The sequence below is a fragment of the Gobius niger genome (assembly GCF_951799975.1).
Source record: "Gobius niger genome assembly, chromosome: 17".
NCBI classification, from domain to species: Eukaryota; Metazoa; Chordata; class Actinopteri; order Gobiiformes; family Gobiidae; genus Gobius; species Gobius niger.
The window spans coordinates 6,895,106-6,918,266 of record NC_136868.1 but is presented as its reverse complement, the minus strand read 5'-3'; the positions used below and the strand labels follow the sequence as shown (position 1 = coordinate 6,918,266).

General features: G+C 40.7%; 1 protein-coding gene across 4 annotated transcripts in view; it reads right to left on the bottom strand.

Moving 5' to 3' along the window:
- evi5b (ecotropic viral integration site 5b) overlaps positions 1–23,161 on the bottom strand; it is a 73,952-nt gene that overhangs the window by 17,554 nt on the left and 33,237 nt on the right. For 2 of the 4 annotated variants that reach the window (XM_079574891.1, XM_079574889.1), the window contains exons 4-15: positions 14,935–15,159; positions 12,821–12,895; positions 12,613–12,741; positions 10,647–10,790; positions 10,086–10,175; positions 8,923–9,020; positions 7,248–7,308; positions 7,126–7,179; positions 6,355–6,387; positions 3,871–4,023; positions 1,397–1,528; positions 956–1,096 (exon numbers count right to left, since the gene is read on the bottom strand). In XM_079574891.1, the coding sequence (XP_079431017.1) occupies positions 956–1,096; positions 1,397–1,528; positions 3,871–4,023; positions 6,355–6,387; positions 7,126–7,179; positions 7,248–7,308; positions 8,923–9,020; positions 10,086–10,175; positions 10,647–10,790; positions 12,613–12,741; positions 12,821–12,895; positions 14,935–15,159 (1,335 nt within the window). The remainder of the gene's footprint in view (positions 1–955; positions 1,097–1,396; positions 1,529–3,870; positions 4,024–6,354; positions 6,388–7,125; positions 7,180–7,247; positions 7,309–8,922; positions 9,021–10,085; positions 10,176–10,646; positions 10,791–12,612; positions 12,742–12,820; positions 12,896–14,934; positions 15,160–23,161) is intronic. The other 2 variants (XM_079574890.1, XM_079574892.1) reach the window with 2 other exon arrangements.

Below are 23,161 nucleotides of genomic sequence, written 5' to 3'. Positions count from 1 at the left end.
GTTGTTGGGCATTTGTCCTAGATTATTTCACTTGTTCTGAGATGCCTCTGACTCGCTTCAATACATTTCGTCCTTATTTCAGGTAATTTTCTTTGCTAATGGGGCAAGAAAATTGGTCTTATCTCATTATTTCAAGTGATATTTACCTTAGAACCAGTCTGAAATGTCCTCAAACTAGCAAAGTAAACTCGGTCAAAACAAGATATATTTCCTCAATTCAAGTCATTTAAAGGCGTTAGATGCAAGTTGGCCATTTTATACTCACTACTGCCACCTCCGGTCATACGTGTAACTGCACCTTCTTTATTAAGCTCATGACACAGTTTGGACCTGAAGTAACAACCTTTTGAGTGACAGTGCAGGATTTTAGAGGCAGTTGTGGTGAACAGGTCTGAGCTCATCCTACACGTTAGGACATGGCTGGAACATGTAGGGCAGGAGTGTCCAAAGTGCGGCCCGGGGGCCAAATGCGGCCCTCAGACCAATTTTTAGTGGCCCTCTGCCTTCTTGCTGAATCGGGACACATCATCAGAGACAGTCCTATTTATTTGAAATGTAATAATTCTACACAATTCTAACCAAACAACTAACCTTTTACTGTGAGACAGAGCTGGCATGAAGGTTTTGAGCATAAATAAAGGTGTGGGGCGCAATTTAAACCTCTGCTAGTCAAAGGTTTTGCAGCACTAACCATCGATCTATGGCCCTTCACCCTGTGTACGCCTCAGTTTGCGGCCCCCCATGAAAAAAGTTTGGACACCCCTGATGTAGGGGGAGGAAAATACATAATTTTAACATTTTTAATCTCTGTATAGTCCCTTCAAGGCTATGCTTGATATTTACTGATATTGATATTATAAAATATGCAGAAAAAACTGTGCTGCTTCTTAACTTTTGCGCGTGAGCAAACGCTTGGTAACTGTCCCCTGTTGTCTCCAGCGTCCCCCTCCCTCACCTGCCAGTGGTCCTCCAGGTCGTGCACCTGCTGCCTCAGCTCCTTCAGCCCCGTCAGAGCCTCCGCCTCTCGGATCTTCACTCCGATCAGCTCCTCCTGCAGTCGGGCCACGTTAGTGTCATCGGGCAGAGACGTGTTCCTCTGGAGACAGGAAACAGAGCATGAGAGTATTACGGCTGTGGTTTTAGGAGATTAGACGTGTTGAATGCTTTATCCACTGATCAGAGCAGGACTTTACACTTTACTTTTAAAAGATGCAGTCAGTTTTCTCATGATCTTATCCCAGGATTTTTACAAGCAGACACAAGTCAAATTGAATGCATTTTAATTTGAGCTCAGAGTCAAACAAATTCTCATTAAACTTGCTTGATTTCTTGTTAACTTTCTGCGCTACAGTGGCTTCAGATTAGTATCAGGATAAAAAACATTTGTGCCTCTGACCTTCTCGATGTCGAGGATTTTGTCCTGCATCTCTTTGAGCGCGCACTGAGACTCCGCCTCCTTCAGTCGGGCCTGGACCAGCTCCTTCTCCAGCTGCAGCATGGTCTCCTCCGAATACCGCGGGACCCCTTTCTACAGTGGACAGGAGAACATCATGGTTGTTATTACCCATATGCGGAAAGGCTAACGGGACAATGACCGTTTGCATCATGTTCCAAACATTCAATCAATCTACAATACCTGAGGATGATCGCAAAACCAGTCACTTTTATCATTTATTTCTTACTGGGAGACAAATAAATGATAAAATGTTCAAGAATTAACAGGTATTGAATGTCTGTGAGAAATGCAGGGTTTGGTTTAGGTTTCACTCGTCTACAACACATTTTGTGATTTACTACAATTTTGAATCCAAGAAGAAGAAGAATTGGTTTATCAACTTTTTCTCAATCAGGTACATTTTTTACCCCTCGGCCAGATGTTGCCGATGAGTCTTGTCTTTATAATGTCTTCCGTCCTGGTGCCTGTCTGTCCACAGTTGGGGGAGACTGAGGTTGGTTGTGACATCATTTAACTGTGTGCATATGTTTTAGTAAAAGCAGCTGTTCTTACAAACTAGTGTGTTGGTGACACTTCCCTCCAGCGTTACAACAGCTCAGACTGTTTTATGAAGACACCTTTGTCTGCAGGGGCTTTAACAGCTTTTTCCTGTTATTACCATAGATTATGCTGTAAACTCACAATGAAATTACAAATAAGACTGTAAACTTCAGTCTTTATTGTAATGTCATAATGTATTTTAACTTTTTTTTCATTTTGTTTTGCCCGTGTACAGCACTTTAGTTTTATTATGTGCTTTATAAATAAACCTGACCTTGACCTGAAAGTAAAAATCATGCGGCTCATGGAATACAGAGATTGGAAAATCCACTTACCACAAAACCCTGACCTGACACAGACACATGGATGCCATTTTCAGTCCTATCCAGGCTCCCGGTCCTTTTCTGGATTGATTTTAAAATTTGAATGTTTGTTTTTAAAGCTCTTCATGGTCCCTCTCATGGATCTGCCCCTTTTTAAATCCAGATTAAACAGATTAGACTCATCTTTTCAACACACACTTATTTATTTCTAGTTTGTAATGATTTTTGTGTGTGTTTACAAGTTGTTTTATCTTTCTGTGAAGCACTTTGGTCTTCTTTGTGTTGTTGTAAGGTGCTATAACTAAACTTTGATTGATTGATTGATGGATTAGCCTTATTCCGTGGAGGAACCCCTGCCTACAGGGACTGGACAACTGGAATTGAAGCTCCAACAAAGATGGGACGTTCTACTGCAGTCTTGGCCCTGTCTTCAGTGGGACACCCGTCCGCCCTGGATCTATCTATCTGCCTGTCCGTCCATGGGAGTGGATCTCTCCTTCTGTGAGGTTTCTCTTTTCTCTCACTGGCTTTTTGAGTCCGTGTAGGAGAGTCTAAGGACGGGGGACGCCCCTGAGGCATCCGCTGCTGACGCTCATTTGGACATTACCACTGTTGGACATTATGTTTGCCTGGACACGATATTGTCTTTGTCTATTGAACGAGGAGGAGGCCGGAGGGGCTCACTGGATTTCAATCGTGTGTAGTAGTACCAGGTGCTCTTCGGAAGAAACAGGCAGAATGTAATGAATGACGCAAATAAAGTTTCTGAGGCACAACTGGATAGTTTCTTTTTTATTCAGACGCCGACGCGTTTCGACCTTTGGGTCTTTGACGAGGCAATGTGACAAGGTCGGCGTCTGAATAAAAAAGAAACTCTATCCAGCTGTGCCTCGGAAACCTTATTTCCATCATTGTCTTGTTTATTGTTTTGTTTCATTGCTTTAATGTTGCCCTGTGAGGAAGCTCTGGTTGTGATATTGGGCTATACAAACATTGATTGATTGATTCAGTGATTCTCAGGTTTTTGCAACCCAGTGTTTTCTATCATTTATGTACAAAAATTGTGCACCAGTCAGTGTTTGTAATATCATGAGTTGAGACCCAGGCACAAACAAAGTGTCCGTCTTGCATCAATAAATATTTAAACATTGCTCTTGTCGAAACATAACGGCCAATTATGTAAAGCGAGGTACTTCCTGGCACATTATCATTCAGACTCTCGGCATGAATTTTTAATCCAACACCACATTATGCTGCTGTAACAGTGTGTGAAAGCCATCAGCCCGTGAGATGCCCGTTTCTCGATTCAGAAAAGCATTTGTGCGTGTGGAAAAACGTAAATAGCACCGTGTTGCGCCTCTTGTCCCAATCTGAATCCATGCATACCAAAGCAGACCATGTGCAAACACAGGGAATAAGAAGTGCTGGGCGAGGCTTGGATCTTTTATGATTAATGCTTATTCTGTAATGTGAAACCTGGACTTTGACACATAGGACAGCGCTGGCAGGCCTTTGTTGGACCACTAGAGGGCGGCGCAGAGTCCTCCTTACCCCGTGAGGCGGCTGCTGACCCTGCAGTCGGCTGATGGTTTGCCGGGCCTGTTCGAGTTGAGCCGTGGCCTCCTCGCTCTGCTGTTTGACCGTGGCCAGCTCCCGTTTGACCAAGTAGTTCTCCTCGGCCTCCTGGGCGCGCGTCACCTGCCCCTTTTGAACAGCCAGGACCGGGGTCAAAACTCAGGCGGGACGGGGGAAACCGGAGCTCGAGCGGAGAGTGGGGTTTCTAACGGGCATGCTCTGGACTATTGATAACTCAAATAACTTTTATTCTGAGACCATGATTTGAAACTGCATTTAAACCAAATCTTGAATAAATACATGCATATCTGATTCTTTATTTTTTTTTTTTATACTCATTTGTAAGATTTTAGACTGGCCAGCCATAGGTAAGAAAAATACACCACCTGCACTTCATAAAGCAATCTAGAAATAAGCAACATTTCCTAGTAAATAGGGTCAACAGGGCAAGTTTTTTTTACAGTTAAATTAAAGTCGACATGTCATGCATATGGAGCCTAAAAATAGACTTAAAAATCTTTATAATAGTCTCTGAGAATTAAAGAGTAACAATGAAATGATCTTGACTGGGGCTCCTCCTGCTGGCAGCTATAGGAATACTTTCCTTAACCTATTAACACCTGCTTTAACTGAGCGCATTTTCTCCGGTCCGGCTATACCCAAATCTACAAGCATCTTGACCAGCATTTAAAGCCTATAGGCTGGTGTAACAGCTCATTACACATTTTTGTGCCTTGCTCAGAGTCACATTACACTACAAAAATCACCTTGAGCACTACAAATAAATATATCAAGCAAAATGTATATTGATATAAATATCAAGCATTGGCTTAAATGACCTGAATTGAGGAAATGTATCTCGTTTTGAGCGGTTTTCACTCATTCCTGATCGGACCAAGTTTACTTTGCTTGTTTGAGGACATTTCAGACCAGTTCTAAGGTAAATCTCACTTGAAATAAGAAAGTAAAATTGCCAATGAGATAAGACCAATTTTCTTACCCCATTGGCAAAGAAAATTACCTGAAATAAGGACGAAATGTATCGAAACGAGTCAGAAACATCTCTGAACAAGTGGAATAATCTAGGACAAATGCCCAAGAACTTCTTAACTAGTCAAAACAACAAAAAATTGGATTATTATGCTCAAATTGAGATGTTTATACTGATCTAGTTAAATACTTTTTGCAGTGAGGTCCACATCCGGCCGGCATTATGCTGTAAAGCTCAACTGGATAAAATGCACTTGGTTGAGGCGGGAGTTAAGAGGTTAAAAAAATAACTTCCAGGTAGGAAGGGGCGCGTCTATCAACAGCTAAACTTAACAGCGTTGTCCAAGGATTTACTCAGAACTGTGTGAATGTTGTGCTATACTAGTCCAGGTCTGTTTTTGACGAGGGAACAACATTAAAACATGGTTTAAACTTTAAGAAAGTTGATTTTGCATTATATGTCCACTTTAAGGAAAAACATTATCAAGAGTCTTATTACAAGTAAATTAAAGCAGAACTAAGTAACTTGTTAACCTTAATAAATCCTTTCCGTAGTCCCTCTAAGGGTAATATAAGTGTTAATGGGATGATTGGGGGGGGGTCTTTCATCTCCCCCTGGTGTCTCTGGCCAGAAAACCACACTTGCAGCTTTCCCTGCTCTGACCCCGAGACCCAATACACACTAATGGAAAACATCTCCTTCGCTGCTCTCAGTTGTCTTTACTTTTAGCTCACATGGTACAGGTAAGTCCTCACTGTATTCTGTCCACAGCTTTCGGTTTGTTGATGAACAGTTTGCGTTACATGGTTTATCAGGCAAAGCTAACTGCGGGCTAGCGTCACTTTAGCAGTATTTAAAGCCAAGTTTGAGAGGGAAAAAAAATCTCTCCATGGGTTGTGGCACAATATACAATATCCCTCACTCCCTTTGTCTTTTCTCGGCGTAGTATTTACTCTCACGGGCAATTAATGAGTGAAAAAAAAAAACACAACATGACACGACAGCCGCAGTGGCGCTTGTGGCCTCTAGGGGCAAAAGTTACTTAGTTCTGCTTTAAGATGAGACATATTTTTTCTTAATTTAAATATATAAATATTCTAATGACAATGCCAGGATTCATTGATTGCGAATGAGTGGTTCAAGGAGCCCGAGAGACATCATTTTGTAGAGACATAAAATAAGACATAAATAAAGAAATAAACCATGTGACATTGCAGCGGCTTAGATTAACAATGCCACCGAGAAAGTGTGCCACAGTCAAAGCCCAACACCCAACCAAATATGAGATTGTGCGGCTAAATGGATGAACCAGCAAGTGATCTAAAAAATGGCTGACCAGACTAATTTAATTCAATGAACTTAACATTTAATCTTTGGCAATTATCTATAAACATTGTGCTGACCATAAGCATGCAGGGTAAAGGAGCAAAAAGGGAAGCAGGAAAGAATAACTTAAAAAGAGAAAATACCTGGATCAATCTATCTGCCAAGGAAGCACTTTCCTACAAAACAGAAATATCAACAAAGACGAGAGAGAGAGAGAGACAAACCAGGACAGTTAAAAGCACACAATCGATTTAGAGAAAAGTGTTCAATTTCCCTATAGATAAACTTAACAACAGACTGGTGTTTAGAAATAGAAAGGGAACATCGCATGCAGAAGTGGTGCTGACAAAACGTGCGAAAACAATAATAAAAGTGAGCGTTAGTTTTGCGCAAATGCAAAGTTTCAGACAGGAAGAGATGGTTATGACAGCACAGTAGCGGCTTTAGGGGTTAAATGGAGTTCAGACTCGGGTTTAGTTGACGTCGAGATGGCAGCAAGCATTTCTTTTTTTTTCTTTTTAAACATCAAAGTCGTAGTAGTCTTCATTGCGGCGGGCACCCTTTGCTTTCCCCCGTGGCACGAGTCCTCCACTGTGCATGCGGTTTTAGTTTCTCGTCACCTCGTGTCCGGACATGCACTACAGTTTCTTTGTGCAGCGCTGAAAACACCAACCAAGCAGCAGTCGTTCCACATTCAACGCAAGGCTGGAGGAAGTTAGGTCATTTTCTTGTTAAATGTAATGGTGAATTAACGGTTTGCGAGGCCTGGGGTTTTTTTATTCGCGGACGGTTAGTGACAGGCAAAACTTCAGAGTAAAGTTTGCCTTGTTGAGATGACATGAGCGTACACAGTCGGATGGTACAGAGCGTCATGCCGATGGGTGAACTTCGGGGAAACCTCGACGTAAACTCACTTTTTCTAACGTGTCTATCCTCTGCTTCAGGAGCCGGTTCTCTGTGCGTAGTCTCTGCAAATTGAAAGAATAATTAAAGCACAGAAAATGAATCTTTAGCGGATATTTGATTAGGAACTGACCTTGATTTCAACCTGCTCCTCCAGCTCCTTATTTTTGAATGTAGTGTACTCCTTTTCCAACCTGGAAAACAGCGTGTTTTATGGTTTGGTGTTGATATAAAACTGCCTGATATAAAAAGCTGAATCCGCAAGTGTTGATTGAATGATAAAGTCTGTGTTGTACATATTGTCTTATTAGCTTTTAGACTTTAATCTCTTTAACCTGAACGGAGCACATTTTCTCCAAAAGGATCAATAATAGCGAGACAAAAACAAGGATGAATGTGCAACAACAACAAAAAACGCAAAAAAAGCAGCAAAAAATTGACAAAAAGACAAAAAAACAAAACAAAAAAGACCAAAAAAGGGGCAAAAATATGACAAAAATGCAATTAAAAAGAAGCAAAAAAAAGAAGATAAAAAAGCAATGGAAAAAGTGGCAAAAAAGTGATAAAAAATACAAAAAAGCAATGGAAAACGGGGCAAAAATGTGAAAAAAAAATGCAACAAAAAGAGGACTTTTTTTTTTTTATAAGAAAGTGATAAAAATGTGATGGATAAAGAGGAAAAAATGGCAAAAAAAAAGCTGTTATCTTGTTGGGGATTGTTATTGCGAAAAAACAGATTCTCAAAAACTGTGAGGGCTGTGCTGCACCTTCTTTCCTGAATTGGCTTAACGAATTTATCTCCATGATACATCTGGAAAATATTTGTCTAAGAAATAAGGTTTTGGGCCACTGGGAACAGGTCTGGGGAATTTGGCCAAATCATAATCATGAAAGATTATGTGGTCTGTTATCTATGTTATGGTTAGTGGTGCTATTAATCCATCCATCCATTTTCTTCCACTTGTCCGTTGCCGGGTCGTGGGGGCAGCAGTTGGAGTTGCCCAAATCTCATTGCACCAGCCCCTATGGCTCCTCCTGCAGGTGGTGGGTCCACAGAAGAACGGCTTCATGGTTCTAACCGGGCCTGTTGGTCTCTCATGAGGGGCTTCTGACCCGCTCTTTGTCTGACCCGTCACTTAGGACCTGTTTGCCATGGGAGACCCTACCAGGGACACAAAGCCCCCGACAACAGAGCTCCAGGATCATTCAGGTGCTCAAACCCCTCCACCACGTTAAGGTGGCGGTTCCAGGAGGGGATGCTATTAATCAGCATAGCTCATTAGTGGCAGCACTATGCTATGTTTGTTTGTTTTTCGCATGTTTGTCTGTCTTTTCTTCTTTCTTTTTTGTTATTAACATATAGTGAGGCAGTGGTTGCTGTGCACATCTGACCGAGTGTTTGCGTACGAGTGTGAGGGTGAATGGAATATGTGTAGGAGGATATGTGTAGGTTTGCAGGTAGGTACAAAAGAGGGGATTATTTTTCTTTAAATAACATTTAAAAATAATAATTAAAAAAAGGGCAAAAAAGAAAAGAAAAAAGTTGTAAAAATGGAATAAGAAAAATGACAACACAGCAACAAAGCAAGGAAACAGATCCGTTTAGATCAGTTTTGGTGGTCTTAGTTTTGACCTATAGCTCTCCAGTTCAGAAACATTTCGATTTGCGTAAGGCACTTGGTTAAGGTAAAGAGCTTAAGGGGCAATGATCTACCAAAGACGGAAAAAGGTGCACTGTCAAATATGCAAAACACTCTTTTAGACAAACACTGTGTCGGTATCGATAAAAAAACAGAAGCTCCTCTCACTTTTTCATCTTCTTGGCGTTGTATTTGACTTGGTAGGCGGCCTGTATGACCTTGTCCGGTCCGCTGTCGAGCTGGTGAGGGATGACCTTCTGAAAGTGCTGAGGAAGAGACATAATAAAAGAGTACGTTAAACTCAATAGAGTCTGGAAACAGGTGGCTTCAAAGCTCTCCGTGTACGGCCCAAGAGTGGACAGGCATCAATTAGCTGGGTGCGGCGAGGTCCTCCCTGGAGGTACTGAGGTCCTTCTGAGCGACTTAATTACCCGCTAGAGTTATATACTGAACTTCGAGTTCGAGCTGTGCACATTCTGATCAGTGTTTACAGTGTAAGACGTGTTATTTAAATCATGGCCGGTAAAGGGAAATATTTGGAAACATTAAACTCTCACCCCTGCCTGAACTGAGCGCTTTTTCTCCAGTTCGGCTTTACCCAAATCTAAAAGCTTTTTGACTATAGGCCAGTGTGATGCCTCATTTGAAAGTTAAGACCTACAAAAAAGAACGTGACTTTTAAGTGTTTTATTTCCCTCTAATTTTATGTCTTTTTTGTGCTTTTTTGTTTTGTTTTATTTGTCCTGTTTTTGAGGTTTTATTGTTAATTTTTCATCACTTTTATGTCGCTCTTTTATCGCTTTATTGTTGTATTTCTGTTGCGTTTTGTCCGCTTTTTGTTCTATTTTTGTTGCTTTTTTATTGTTGCTATTCTTGCTTTTTCGGGCATGTTTTTGTCGCTCTTTTCTCACTTTTTTGTCACTCTTTTGTGGTTTATCCATCACTTTTTAGTCGTGCTTTTGTTGATTTTTTAATTGTGTTACTGTTGCTTTTTCAGCACGTTTTTGACACTTTTTTGTTGGGTTTTCATCCACGTTTTTGTCGCCATTTTGTCGCCTTTTTCAAGAAGCTTTTACATTTGGGTAATGCCAAACTCGGTTCAGGTGGGGGTTAAGAGGGTAATACAAAATAATACAATGAATGTACACAGGGGGAAAAAAAGTATTTGTTCAGTTCCTGGTCAGACTTCCTATTGGATTTTGTACTTTTCCCCCCACTGTATTCCATAAAGTACATTTCCAAACACGAAAATAGTTAACCTTCTTCAGATGTATGCAATTCTATTCTATTCAATTCAGTTTTCCTGATATCATCTACAACATCTACAACACCTGTAACATTCCCTCCATGTCGAGCTGGATGAGTTCAGCCTGGTTCATCTGCAGAATGGCCAGTCCCACTCGAAACACGATCTCCAACCCCTGGACACACACATAGAGGTGATGACTTACAAATCGTTAGCCACATAGCATAATTGCCTAACTCATTTTTGTTTTGATTTTGGAAAACATGTAAAAAGACGTTTTATAGGAAACACATCGTTTTTCTCTTATTGCCATTTTAACAATACAAAATGACTTAGGCAGTTATGCTATGTGGCTAACGAAATGCAAATGAGTTTGAAATCTGCAATGTGGTCTATCACCAGCAGATGGCACTCACGTATAACAAGACCTCATTTGAAACGCTGTAAACCTGCATATCATTAGCAACAGGAGGAAGGCAGCTGTAACACTAACACATGACAACAGTCTAGCCAGGTATTTACAGTATCCAAACATTGATTTAAAACTCCATAAACTGGATTTTTGTCTATGAAAGTCATAGGGAGAAATGTTTTCCAAGTCCCACACAAAAAAAGCCCAAGAACTGAACCTTGGACTTCAACACACCTCACACACGAAGATGTCAAAGATCCTGGTGGCCACGGGCAGAGGGAACGATGTGAGGAAGATGGTGAGGAACCAGGAGGAGGCGTACATCGACGTGTGGAAACTCTGGGCCTGGAAATGTATGTGCAGCTCCGGGAGGTGCTCCTGAAACATAAGACAGTAAACAGTGAGTAAGTGGCACCATGAACGAGTTGAGTGTTATTGCTGTAGTTATATGAATACAGGAAGTGATACAGTAACATGTAAACCAGGGATGTTCAAACTTTTTCCATCGAGGGCCGCATATTGAAGAGTAGGTGCATTTAAGAGAGGTTTACATCGTCCCCCACACCATTATTTAGGCTTGGAAACATAATGCCAGCTCTGTCTTACAATAACATGCTAGTTTGTTGAGGTTTTAATTGTGTGGAGTTCTGAAACTTACAGTAAAAGGTAAAATCTCTAGAGATGTGAGCCAATTCAACAAAAAGCCAAGGGGCAACATTTGGCCGCACTTTGGGAACCCCTCAAGTAAATGGTCGTATCTCCCTCAATCCACTGTTAAATTCATCAACTTGAAGGGACACCGCGTAACATTTTGGACTATACTGTCCAAAACGACCAGCTCGAGACATTACTGCAGTGGGTAATCAAAGAATGGATTTGGAGATGTGCCCACTCCCGGTAAAGCTACAGTCATGTCTTAGGAGAGCTGAGTCGCTCACAGCAAAAGCACATGTTTGTTTCTTTATGAGGTATTTTTCAATGATCAATCAATGAATTTCAATGAAAAATCTGTCATAAAATAAATGCTTGTATTTCAATTTTATTTATTGGGTAAATTCTACGCAATATGTGCTTTTGTCAATTACAGATTTTTTGTCATTGTCAAAATGACATATCTTTGCATTCATCGTTTAAAAAAGTAGAAATACATTTCAAGATTAATTGACAAAAACTATGTGACTAAATCTCCAGATATTCTTGTGGACTAACAAAAACTAAATAAAGACGACCCGGAGGGATTATAAAACAGATCCAAACTTCCAATAAAACAACTCAGGAACAAGTCTGGTTCCATATATCTTTAACTACAGTGGGGGAAAAAAGCATCATTTATTGACAACCAACAATATTTAACATTTTTATCATATTTTTATTTATTATTATTCCCTTATTGTTAAAACTCCGCCCCCTAAGATTTTTGCTTTACTTATTGTACATAAGAAACCTTGTTTTTACTATTTAACTCTTTGCACATTTCCTGTCTGTTTTTGCACACTCTGAGTGATCTTATTGAATGCCGATTGTAACAAGTGAATTTCTCCGTTGTGAGATCAATAAAGGATTATCTGATCTTATCTGATCTTACCTTACCCAAAGACTTCCTATTGGATTTGGGCCAAATACTTTTATCCCCACTGTGGGTGAATTTCCTGCTTGTACCAAAGAAACTGTTGTTAAAATTAACCACTGTCTGTCTCAGCATTAGGCGTACAAAGCACAATACAAAGCACTTTACAAAGCACAATACAAAGCACTTTACAAAGCACTTTACATTAGAGGGAAAACAACTTGCAGAGCTACACCGCTTTCCAAATGACATTTTTCTAAATTGTCAACTCAAATGACAGTAAGCATAATATAGTAATCTACTGCGAATCAGTCACAAATCTCTTAACAGTACGATGATAAACCTTTCATGAAATATCAAAGGTTTTCATTCCTAGTCCAAGCAATCAACTATATCACGCTTTTCATCAGCAGAGAGATCCTTTTTCTTTCCCATATTGCTTGAAAATGATGATCTGCTTAATAATGTGGAACGTCCTTTTTCAGTAGTTTTTCCCTTGACTGAGCTTAACCTGAGAACTAATCATCCCAGGTCTCTGAGATTAATGTCAGTGATACTACAATTTGCATAATAATTTGGAACGCCGTGTATTGTGATTGAAGTACTAGCTTAAGTTTAATACGTGACTCTGACCTGGATCATGCTCTCGAACTGGTACATGCAGAGGCCCAGCTCAGCCATACTGGGTTTGAAGAGCTCCCGTAACCTGTACTCCTGCATCAACTTCACAAACACGCAGAACGCCTCCTCCTCCGGCATCTGCTGAAAACAGACAAGGATTAAGTTATGATTAAACTAATCTGAGCTTCTTTAAAAAGATATTTAACAAAATCCCACTGACCTGCATGAGGAGCAGTCCCACGATGAAGGCACTTCCTTGGCAATACCCCACCTCCCGATCGACCAGAGAGTAAGCCTGAGCCAGGAGAGTCAGTTATTTATGGTTCATTCAGATTCAGATTCAGAAAGCTTTATTTATCCCAAGAGGGCAGTTTGCAGCCACTGCTTTTTAAAAAGACAGCATAGCAAATATACACATCTGTACTTAACAACAAACAATAGTCAGTGCTCATAGTAGGAAACAACAACACCAGGGGACTCAACCTCTAGCATGACGCAGCAGAGAACAGTAGTACAATAACAACAACACATAAAAAAACGCCTCTCAATTCCTGCTTTCTCTTGAGTTTAAGAGGTCGATAGTTAAAATAAATGAGTGTGAGTTAGGGCTGGGCAAAATGGTCAAAAAATAAAATCTGAGTTTGGACGATTACGATTTTAATCGATTTTATTTGAAATAAACTTTCAAAAGTCTCCTGATCTTTCACATGAAGACAACTGCTCAGAGTCCTGCTCATTAATATTTCATAATGTCGCTACAATTAGGCCCATTAAGATAAAATAACCCTTTATTTATAGATTGCTATTTCAGTTTTAGATATTCCTCGTCTGCTTTTCAAAGTAAAACCTCTTAATAAGCCGTGGAGTTTTCAAAAGTGTTTTAGTTTTCTCGTCTTCATGCCTCTGCTGTGATTGACAACCGTCTCCATGGAGACTCAAGGGAAGGGGGTGGAGCTAAATGGTCCGTTCAGAGCAGAGTGAGAGAAAGGACCAGGACACGGTGGCGCAGCGGTTAGTGCTCGTGCCTCACAGCTCGAAGGTCCCGGGTTCGATTCCCACATGGAGGGGCGGGTGGAGTTTGCATGTTCTCCCCATGTCTGCGTAGGTTAGTGGTAGGTTATAAAAAACATGTGCAATAGGTTAATCCTCCAGCCAGGTGTTTCTGACCACCAGCCTGGCTCCACATCATGGAGCTGGGTCCTACAGGTCGCCCCATGCGATACTGAGGATGGGTCAAATGCAGAGAACTAATTTCTCTACAGAGATTAATACAGTATCAGATTTAAGATTTAAGGAGCAGACCAGAGGAAAGTGGGAAACTCTGTTTTAGCGGAAGAAAACTCCACCGCGTCCTCTTAAAACACAATACTCGTCTGTGAAGCAGCAGAGATCGTCAGAAAGTCGCTGATTCTCCGCTGGTGTCATTTCGTTACGGAGCTTGACAAATGGGCTTTACCAGGATTGTGCTTGCCAATGAAGACAATATTAGCTACACAGCATTAGTCACTTTACTATTTCTTGCACAATTAAAGAGCGGGTATTAGGCTTTTTGGAGGTATTTGGTAATAATCCCAACCACTTCTTTATACACTTTGTTTGTCAAAAATGCAAAATAGGTCTAAAACTGCTGAAACAAAATATGTAGTAGTTTCACGTCCTGATTTTCAAGAAACCTCACACAAAGCCCCACCACCCCCCTCCTCTTGCTTCCCTTCACTACGGAAAAAAAGAGGACAATAAAGAAAGAAAATAGACCTCGCTCCCCGTGTGATGAGTGTTTTTACTTTGCGATGATAAGATTAAGCTTAGCAAAAGATCGAGAGGTAAGGAAAGCATGTTCTGGATAAGTAGGACCTCAGGATGAGCTTTTTGGGAACTGCGGCGCTAAGAGTAGTCTCTCGGGAAGATTCAAAGATTACTCAAAGATCCGTGAGTGGGTCAAAACATAGGTCCAGGTATGTTTTTGATGAGAGAATAATTCCCCCTATTTAAGCCCACAATCTTGGAGGAAAAGTATGACAGCAATTCTCTTGTCTATGGTTTGTTCTAACCCTAGACTGATGGATGAAGAACCTTCCCCCAACTCATGGCTGGTTTGAAAAGCAGATTAACCAGAGTAACACTCGTGGATTCTTGAGGAGACTTACAGATTATATATTATTTTAAAAGAGGACATATCAACTACAGAATCTACAGGTGAAGTTGGCGCAACAATTGGATAATCCAGAGAGACAAAAATCAGGTGAGAGTGTTAATTTACACTTCTCAACCTGTCACTAATGAAGCTCTGTTGGTCGATCCGTTCACACATTTTGGGAAAAACTTCCCCCTCACCTTCATGACGTTGAACAGCACCTCTTGTCCCAAACTGTCCTTCTCCTTGAAGAAGTCGTGCTCGGGATACGTGCGTGCGATGTCTCTGCGGATCAGCTTTTCACAGGGCGAGGTCATCTTCAGCAGCTCCGAGTACTGGTCTTTGATGGGCATGTTCTGGGCGTTACACAGCAGCTGCCACATGATGGCGCGGAAGTGGTGAGGAATCCCTTTTCTCACAAGATCCTGAGAGGGAAGAAGAAATCAAGTGAATAAACCATTATAGAGCCTGCAAACATCACAGCTTAGAGTAAAAGAGGCTCTGGAGCAGAATTTTACAAATCAAGTTCAACCCTCGCCGCCTGGAGCCGCCACCTTAACGTGGTGGAGGGGTTTGAGCGCCCGAATGATCCCATGGCAAACAGGTCCTGGGTGATGGGTCAGACAAAGAGCGGTTCAGAAGCCCCTAATGAGAGACCAACCGGCCCGGGTTGGAACCATGAGGCCGTCCTTCTGTGGACCCATCACCTGCAGGAGGAGCCATAAGGGCCCGGTGCACTCTACGACCCGGAAACGGACAAGTGGAAGAAAATGGATGGATGGATGGATGGAAGTTCAACCCTGAATAAATCTACAAGGCTATGTCAAAAAATGGCTTACTTACGGAGTCAATATAATATAGTAAGGGCTGCAAAATAGTGGGAATTCTCAACATTGGAAGTAGTTGATGGGAATTAACACGAATAAACGGGGATAAACAGAAGTAACACAACTGAACTTAAGGTTGCTTCTTGACAATCAGATATTTGATAGCTATAACCAGAAATATCTGTCACCACTGAGATGAAAAGTTTCAAAGAATCATCTACACTGTCTGAGTATCAGTGTCTGAAAAGGTCAGTGTTTCATGTTGTGGCCGATATAAAGAAGAGCGTTTGGAAATGGAATAAACTCATTCCATGTTTGTGTCCATCTTACATCAAGTGTGTGCAGTACAGCACAAACTGTCCAGTTTCAAGTCGATTTAGGTCTGTTCTGTTTAATGCTGCTCTGTGTCAGACACAGGATCTACTCCTCGAACAGTGTTGGTTGTTTTCATGATCTGAGTTAGAGACAGAATTTAAAGAATCACAGTGTGAAATGAAATCATTACATAAAACTTTGCAGTTTCTTCCAAGCCTCATCAGAAGAGCATTAAGCAAAATGTGTTGTGGGTTTAGGAAAGTGGAGTTATGTTTTGACTAGGGCTGTCAATCGATATTTTTTTACAATTACATTCATTTTTAATACTTAACATAAAACACTTAAAGCATTTGATTATTGATTGCACATTTCATTAACCGAATATTCACAGTTTCCTAATTATGGGAAAAGCCTATGTCTTCAGCCCTTCCTTGGTCGCTCGCCCAAGGTTTGATAAATCACATTTCAGATACACCATTTGTGTTGAAATAGGATAATTAGGCAAGCCTTTTTGATGCATAAGTAGCTCTTTGTCGCTTTTGTTTCATAAAAGTACCTCATTGTGTGAAAAGATTGGAGACCCCTGGCTTACAATAAGTAGGTAATACAAGTGCTTTGTCTCTCAGGTCATGTGTAGCTCAGATACAGAAGTGTGTTGGTCAAAACATATGATGTGATTATTTTGACGATATGGTCCTCACACATCTCGTATGAGTCGGAGGTAGGGCAGCGATATATCGAATTAATTAAATTCATTAATTCTTTTAAAAACAGACGATTTGGAAAATGGCTGAATCGTAAAATTGAGTCCTCCGTTCCATGTCCCCCAACGAGCGGCCAATTTAGCAGCGTTTCAGACGCTCCGAAACGAAATGACACCAGCGGAGAAGCAGCGACTTTCTGACGATCTGTTGCTTCACTAAGGCCGAGAGTTGTGTTTCAAGAGGACACGCTGGAGTTTTCTTTTCCACTTTCCTCCAGTCTGCTCCTGTGCCTTTCTCTCACTCTGCTCTGAGAGGACCATTTAGCTCCGCCCCTTTCCCTTGAGTCTCCATGGAGACAGTTGTCAATCACAGCAGAGGCATAAAGATGATAAAACTAAAACACTTTTGAAAACTCCATGGCTTTTAAGAGGTTTTACTTTTGAGAGCAGACAAGGAAAATCTAAAACAGAAATAAAAACATTTAAATAAAGGGTTATGTTTTCTTAATGAGCCTATTTGTAGCTACGTTATGAATTATTAATGAGCAGGACTCTGAGCAGTTTTCTTCAAAGATCAGGAGACTTTTTTAAAGTTTGATTAAAATCACAATCATCCAAACTGAGTAAAAAAAAAAAAAGCCCTAGCCCTGCCCTAGTCGGTGGTGTGACTCAAATGCATGTTTTATGGTTCAAAAACATAATTAATGGGTAGCAAATAGTTCACCAATTGTTCATTCAACAAAAACAGTGCAAAAATATAATGTTTGTTTAAGCATTTTGAAGGTTCTTATTAAAATGTACACGGAATTTCCCGCCTCTTTGCAATTCTAAATAGAGTACACCAAGTTCCTATTAAGTGAAATTTTATGATTAAATCCGCAGTAAAGAGCCTATTGAGACGTAATGTTAATAAAATCCAGAGTGAGCATTCTGATGTCAGGCCTTTCCCTCACTGCTGTGGTTCTTTTCATGACAATAAACTTTCTGCGGCCAAGTCCAATATTCTCCCACAGAGACACATTACGCAGATATCGTTAAAATGAGATCAATGAGTTTTCCACCGAGTCCAGCTGTTGGAACGTTTGTGCACATCTGGATCAGCGCGGGGAGCATCTGGGGCAGAGGTGGCCCACAGACGGACAGCAGGAGGACAGAGCGGGTTTGTGCTGAAACAATCCTCGCTTCATCGGTGCAGGAGGGAGGGGGAGCCGGAGCTGCCAGCGCTATCTGTTCACACTGGTTTGTTTAATACGAGGAGGCGGCAGATGGTTCTGTGGCGACAGTTTAAAGGGATATTTCAGGATTATATTTGAAGAGTTTCGTGGCGCTAGGCTAGCGCATTTCTATGGTATCAGCTAGCCTGCATTAAAAACAGTCTGACCCGCTCCACAGTGCACCTGAGGCAAATCACTTATAACACCAGACTAACCATATAAATGTCTGTGTCGATGGAGTAATTTTAACTATAGAATCATTTAACCATTTTGCATTTAAAACATCTTATATTTGAGCAGCATCAGCTTCGTGGTTGTATAAGCTACGCAGCGACGGAGTGATCTGCTAGAAAATAGTCCCTCATGATCAAAATGCGATCATTCATGTGATGCAAGGTCAGTTATATTCCAAAAATTATTCTATCGACACACACATTTATGTGGTTAGTCTGGCGTTATAAGTGATTTGCCTCAGGTGCTCTGTGGAGCGGGTCAGACTGTTTTTAACGCAGGCTAGCTGATACCATAGAAATGCGCTAGCCTTGCACTAGCCTAGCACCACGTAACTCTTCAAATATAAGAACTGCATGAATTACAAAAAAAAAAATATCTCCAAAAATCAGCAACACTCTGGATAACTAGGAAATGAGGCCCTATGTCAAAAATCCTGAAACATCCCTTTAAATACGAGGCTCCGCGTGACTCACCAGGTTGTTATCGCAATATCAGGCGACATATACATCCATACTTGAAGCCAAAACGATTGAATTCATGACAAGTGTTTCTGCAAAGCGTGGTCTTCTTGGGTGGCCGACATTTCAAACCCAGACACTTGTATTTTAACACAAGAAGCTCAGCCAGTAAAATTACTATGATGCATGTTTTTCCAAAATGAATCACCAGAGCACGACTAGGATTCAACACGCGTTTTACTCTGCACTTTTCCTTGTGCAACACTGACGGGATTTTTGATGAGCTACGGCTTTTTTTTTTTTTTTCAAATCGTTTTCGACCGGTTTTGCTGACGGGGTCGGACACTGTCAGTTCCTTCCTCGAGGCCAAAAGGAAACACATGCCAGTTCTGTGGAGCCTCGAGCCGTTATTATGATTAATATCTCTGAAACAGCTGCCGCCATCGTCGGGAGTTGCATAATATCCAGTTTAAGCAGAAGCAAACGGTGTAGTTCATTTGTAAAAGGTTAAACTGGGAGAGATGAAGCCTGAAGGTGCAGCTGAAGAGTTTAAAAAGATTAGAATTAGAATATTGCAAAAAGGAGGCCTCGGGTTTGGATGAGCGAAGAGTGCATTTTCTCCTTGTGTCCTCCAGGCACAAAACCAAAACATGCACAATAGGCTAAATACTGCAGCTAGGTATATTGTACATGGTTTTCTGGACACTGCACTTCTTTTCGCCACCTGCTCCTGACAGGTTGCCGCAGCCGCATTGACTTTGGGTCAAAAAAAAGTCGCCTTAACCTTTAGCCTAGACTTTATAATATTACATCTAGTTCCATGAATTCCATGAATTTTCAACGTTGGAAAATGTCCAAGGGAATTAACCGGAATTTATGGGAGTCAACAGGATTATGGGAATGAATGGGAATAAACAGGGAATACATATTCCTGAAGGTTGCTTCTTTACAGACAGATATAAACTGCAGCATAAGAATCTGATTTGATAATTATACTGAAATATCTAAACAGTTTACACAATTATATTTAAGATTTCTTTAGTTTGACCATTTTTTATGATTGTGTTTCACTTCCTTATTGGACACTGACAGGAATTGGCATGAGTGTGACTTCACACACAATAATAAGCTACTTCCTGGTCCAGTTGGGAGTCCCATAGATAAACACAGCAAAAAAACGCAAATTCATCTGAATCTCCAGCTGAAATAACAGATAAAATGCCAAACACTGTTTTAAACCTAATTAGAATAATATATCTCACCCTTTTGGAAATGGAACAGACTCTTTCCATTTTTGCATCCATCTTACGTATACTCACTAGCCTGGGAATCCCCAGGCTGCTGTGTGCGCTCGAATCATTTAGAACTGCACGGCAGAAAATCTTCACATGGATTTGGAAACCAATCTCAGAACGAGGAGGGTCAGCAAGACGATGACGCGCTAATCGACATACGGAAGCTTGAAGTTTGTTTACGGATATATATATTTAAAAAAAAGGTTATTTATGGATCCAACATGACAGCAGCAGACGCGACGCCATCTTTCGATCAAGTTTTATACCGTGTTAAATAGTTTAGCTCGAAAGTTCACAGTGGGCATGTCATACGTCAATTGATACAATTGGATATAGCTACGTACAGACACATATGATAGACATTTGTAGAGCCCAATAAACGGCTATGGATAATCGTAAACCACACCTCTCCTCTGAGAAAATGAATTGGTCCCCAGACTAAATGTAACATGTGATAGTTCGTCTGGCGATAGCCAGGCTACACACTCACCAAGTGTATGCTACAGTGCTATATTGTTTGAAGAGCCTTTGCCCATGTTTCAGTTTGTAGAGATTGTTATGTAATGCAGGCCTGTTGTGTTTAATGCAGATCTATATTCTGATCAGAACAGGAGTCTACTGTTCCCCATTCACTCCTCGTAAAGTCATGGTCGGCGTCTGTCAGGGTCTGAGTTAGAGACAGGTGACAGTGTGAAAAACAAAATGATATGCAACTTTGCAACTTTGCTGTTGTCACACCACTTATTAGAAAGAGTTTTAAGCAGAATCTAGGTTTAGGGAAATTGTTTTGGACTGTTTGACATGACGATATGAAGCCTCCCATTTGTTGCATGGGCCGTGGACATGTGCAAATGCATATTTTATTAACTAAAAACATCATCAATGGGTAAATAATAGTTTAGGTAACAATTCAAAAGTGACGTCAAGAGCAGTAGAGAAATCCTACAGGCGTGAGGTACATTTGCCTGTTCGTACTTGCCCTTTCATTCGAAACGGTTCAGCACTTTGAAAACTTCTCCATTTGCAGAGCGACTAGAAACTTCACAAACAGCACCTCGAGTGTGCAATTTGCATGATGAAACCACTTTCCGAAGATGACACAAGTTTTGCAAATGAATGGAAGATGTGAAGCATTAAGTCCAGGAGAAATCACAAAGGAGGGTATTTTTAGCTGCAAAGAACCGACCTTTTCTTAATATTTACAGCAGCCGCACTTTGAATGATCATGATCCATCGCTGACTCAGCACAATCACAGCGTGCAGAGAGAGAGGAGATACTTTACTGAGAAATGGACTTGCAGCAGGTATTTGTAGATTTTATTGACCGCTTTTACTCCTTTCACACTTGAGTACTTCTTTCGTCTCTCTTATCTCATGACCAGAAGGAGAGTGAGGGAAACGACTCGTCTAATTTTAGCTCCAAATGTCAGGAAGTGAAATAATCGCGGGGCAGCACCGCAGGGGTCACCTGGGGGCAAAGATAGACTTATTTCTAGAGCAGTAAACACGGACACAGATACGGCCTTTGTGGAGGCGGCGCTGCAGAAAAATGTACAGCACGAGTCATGTGGTCGAGAAGGGACGAAAACTGAACTCTTAATAGTCTGTTTCTGGGACAAAAGTATAGGCAATTTGTGCACATTATCTACTACGAGTGTGACAATATATTTTCCGATAAATCGTGATATTTTGTGGGATGATACGATACCTTTTTTATTCCGATATAGATAGTTTTGATGATGTCATGCATATTAATGAGGCAGCAGTGCTCCACTGTTTCAATAAAGGCCAATAATGATCAAGAACTCAGTCAGGACAGAAGAGGTCAGCACTACAATTTTAAACACTAGCTACTGCCACCTCAGGTCATACGTGTAACTGCACCTTCCATATTAAGCTCGTGCTCGACGGCACTTCGGACCCGAATTAACACCTTTTTGAGTGACAGTGCAGGATTTTAGAGGCAGTTGTGGTGAACAGGTCTGAGCTCATTCTACACATCATGGCTGGAACATGTAGGGGGAGGAAAATACATCATTTTAACATTTTTAAACTCCGTATAGTCCCTTTAATGACAAACTTATTTACAAAAAAAAAAATGGGGTTGATTTATTCCTTTTGAAATAGGACTGTGGTTTCTAGTTTATTTAAATGTAAATGAAGTCAGCTCCACAGACAGACTGTGGAAGTCTTTTGTCCCTCGTGCCATTAGACTGCATAATAACTCTCTCACTTAGCCAAGAGTTTTGATTCAACTTGGTGTATTGTCGTTTTAAATTTGTACTGTTTTTTATTATATTTATAGTATTTTAGTAATTTATTTATTGTGCTGTGTGAATGTGAGCAGCCAACAATATTGCAATTTCATTTGGGATCGATCTATCTATCTATCTATCTATCTATCTATCTATCTATCTATCTATCTATCTATCTATCTATCTATCTATCTATCTATCTATCTATCTATCTATCTATCTATCTATCTATCTATCTATCTATCTATCTATCTATCTATCTATCTATCTATCTATCTATCTATCAGCAAGGTTTCACACTGAGATTACTTCTTAGGTTTGCCGCATGAAGGAGAAAAAAAAAAAGGTAATTTATGTATCGACTTCATCAAGTTGTCTCAAAAGTTCCCCAACGTTCCCCACAAATGCTGGACGGCACCTGTAATTCATCGATATTTGTTCAAAGTTATGTGAACTGAGATACGTATTGTCTTTCATGGTTTTTATATTGGCCTGTTTGCTAAATAAATGCCATAGTAGCTGAGTATCAATAATGTTATGAAAAAGTCATGGAAACAGTTATTATTTGACCTTTATTTATTATCAGGGAAACTCCCAATGACTCTCTCTTTTTCAGGTCCAGCGCACAGAGGAAACTACACATCAATTCAACAATATTTGGAAAGCCATGTGAGCCGTCTGCTGTTGTGATAGCTATAGGGCTTAACAAAAATAAACTGACATCGGAGAACATGTAAACTCCACACAACTCCTCCACTACCCCACTTACCCAGAATGCCTGTGCGATTTATTTACACATACCTCCATGCGACTGGTGGAGTCATAGGCTTGGAGGCCTATGACACACTCATCGAGTCATAATCATCATTCATTTCATTAAAAAAGCACAGACCTTTCAAAAAAGGTCACATTAGGTCATGCCTTTTTGCTGCTTTTGTTCCCACATCGACAGGAAATTACTACACTTTCCTGCGACGCAAAACCCTCATTAAATGCTCAAAACAAACAGCACGTTTCACTTACTGTGCCTTCATGAGGAGAATTCATCTCTTAAAGGGGGGGTATTATGCAAAATCGACTTTTTCAAGCTTTACATCATGTTATCATGTCATTCCCTCATTAAAAC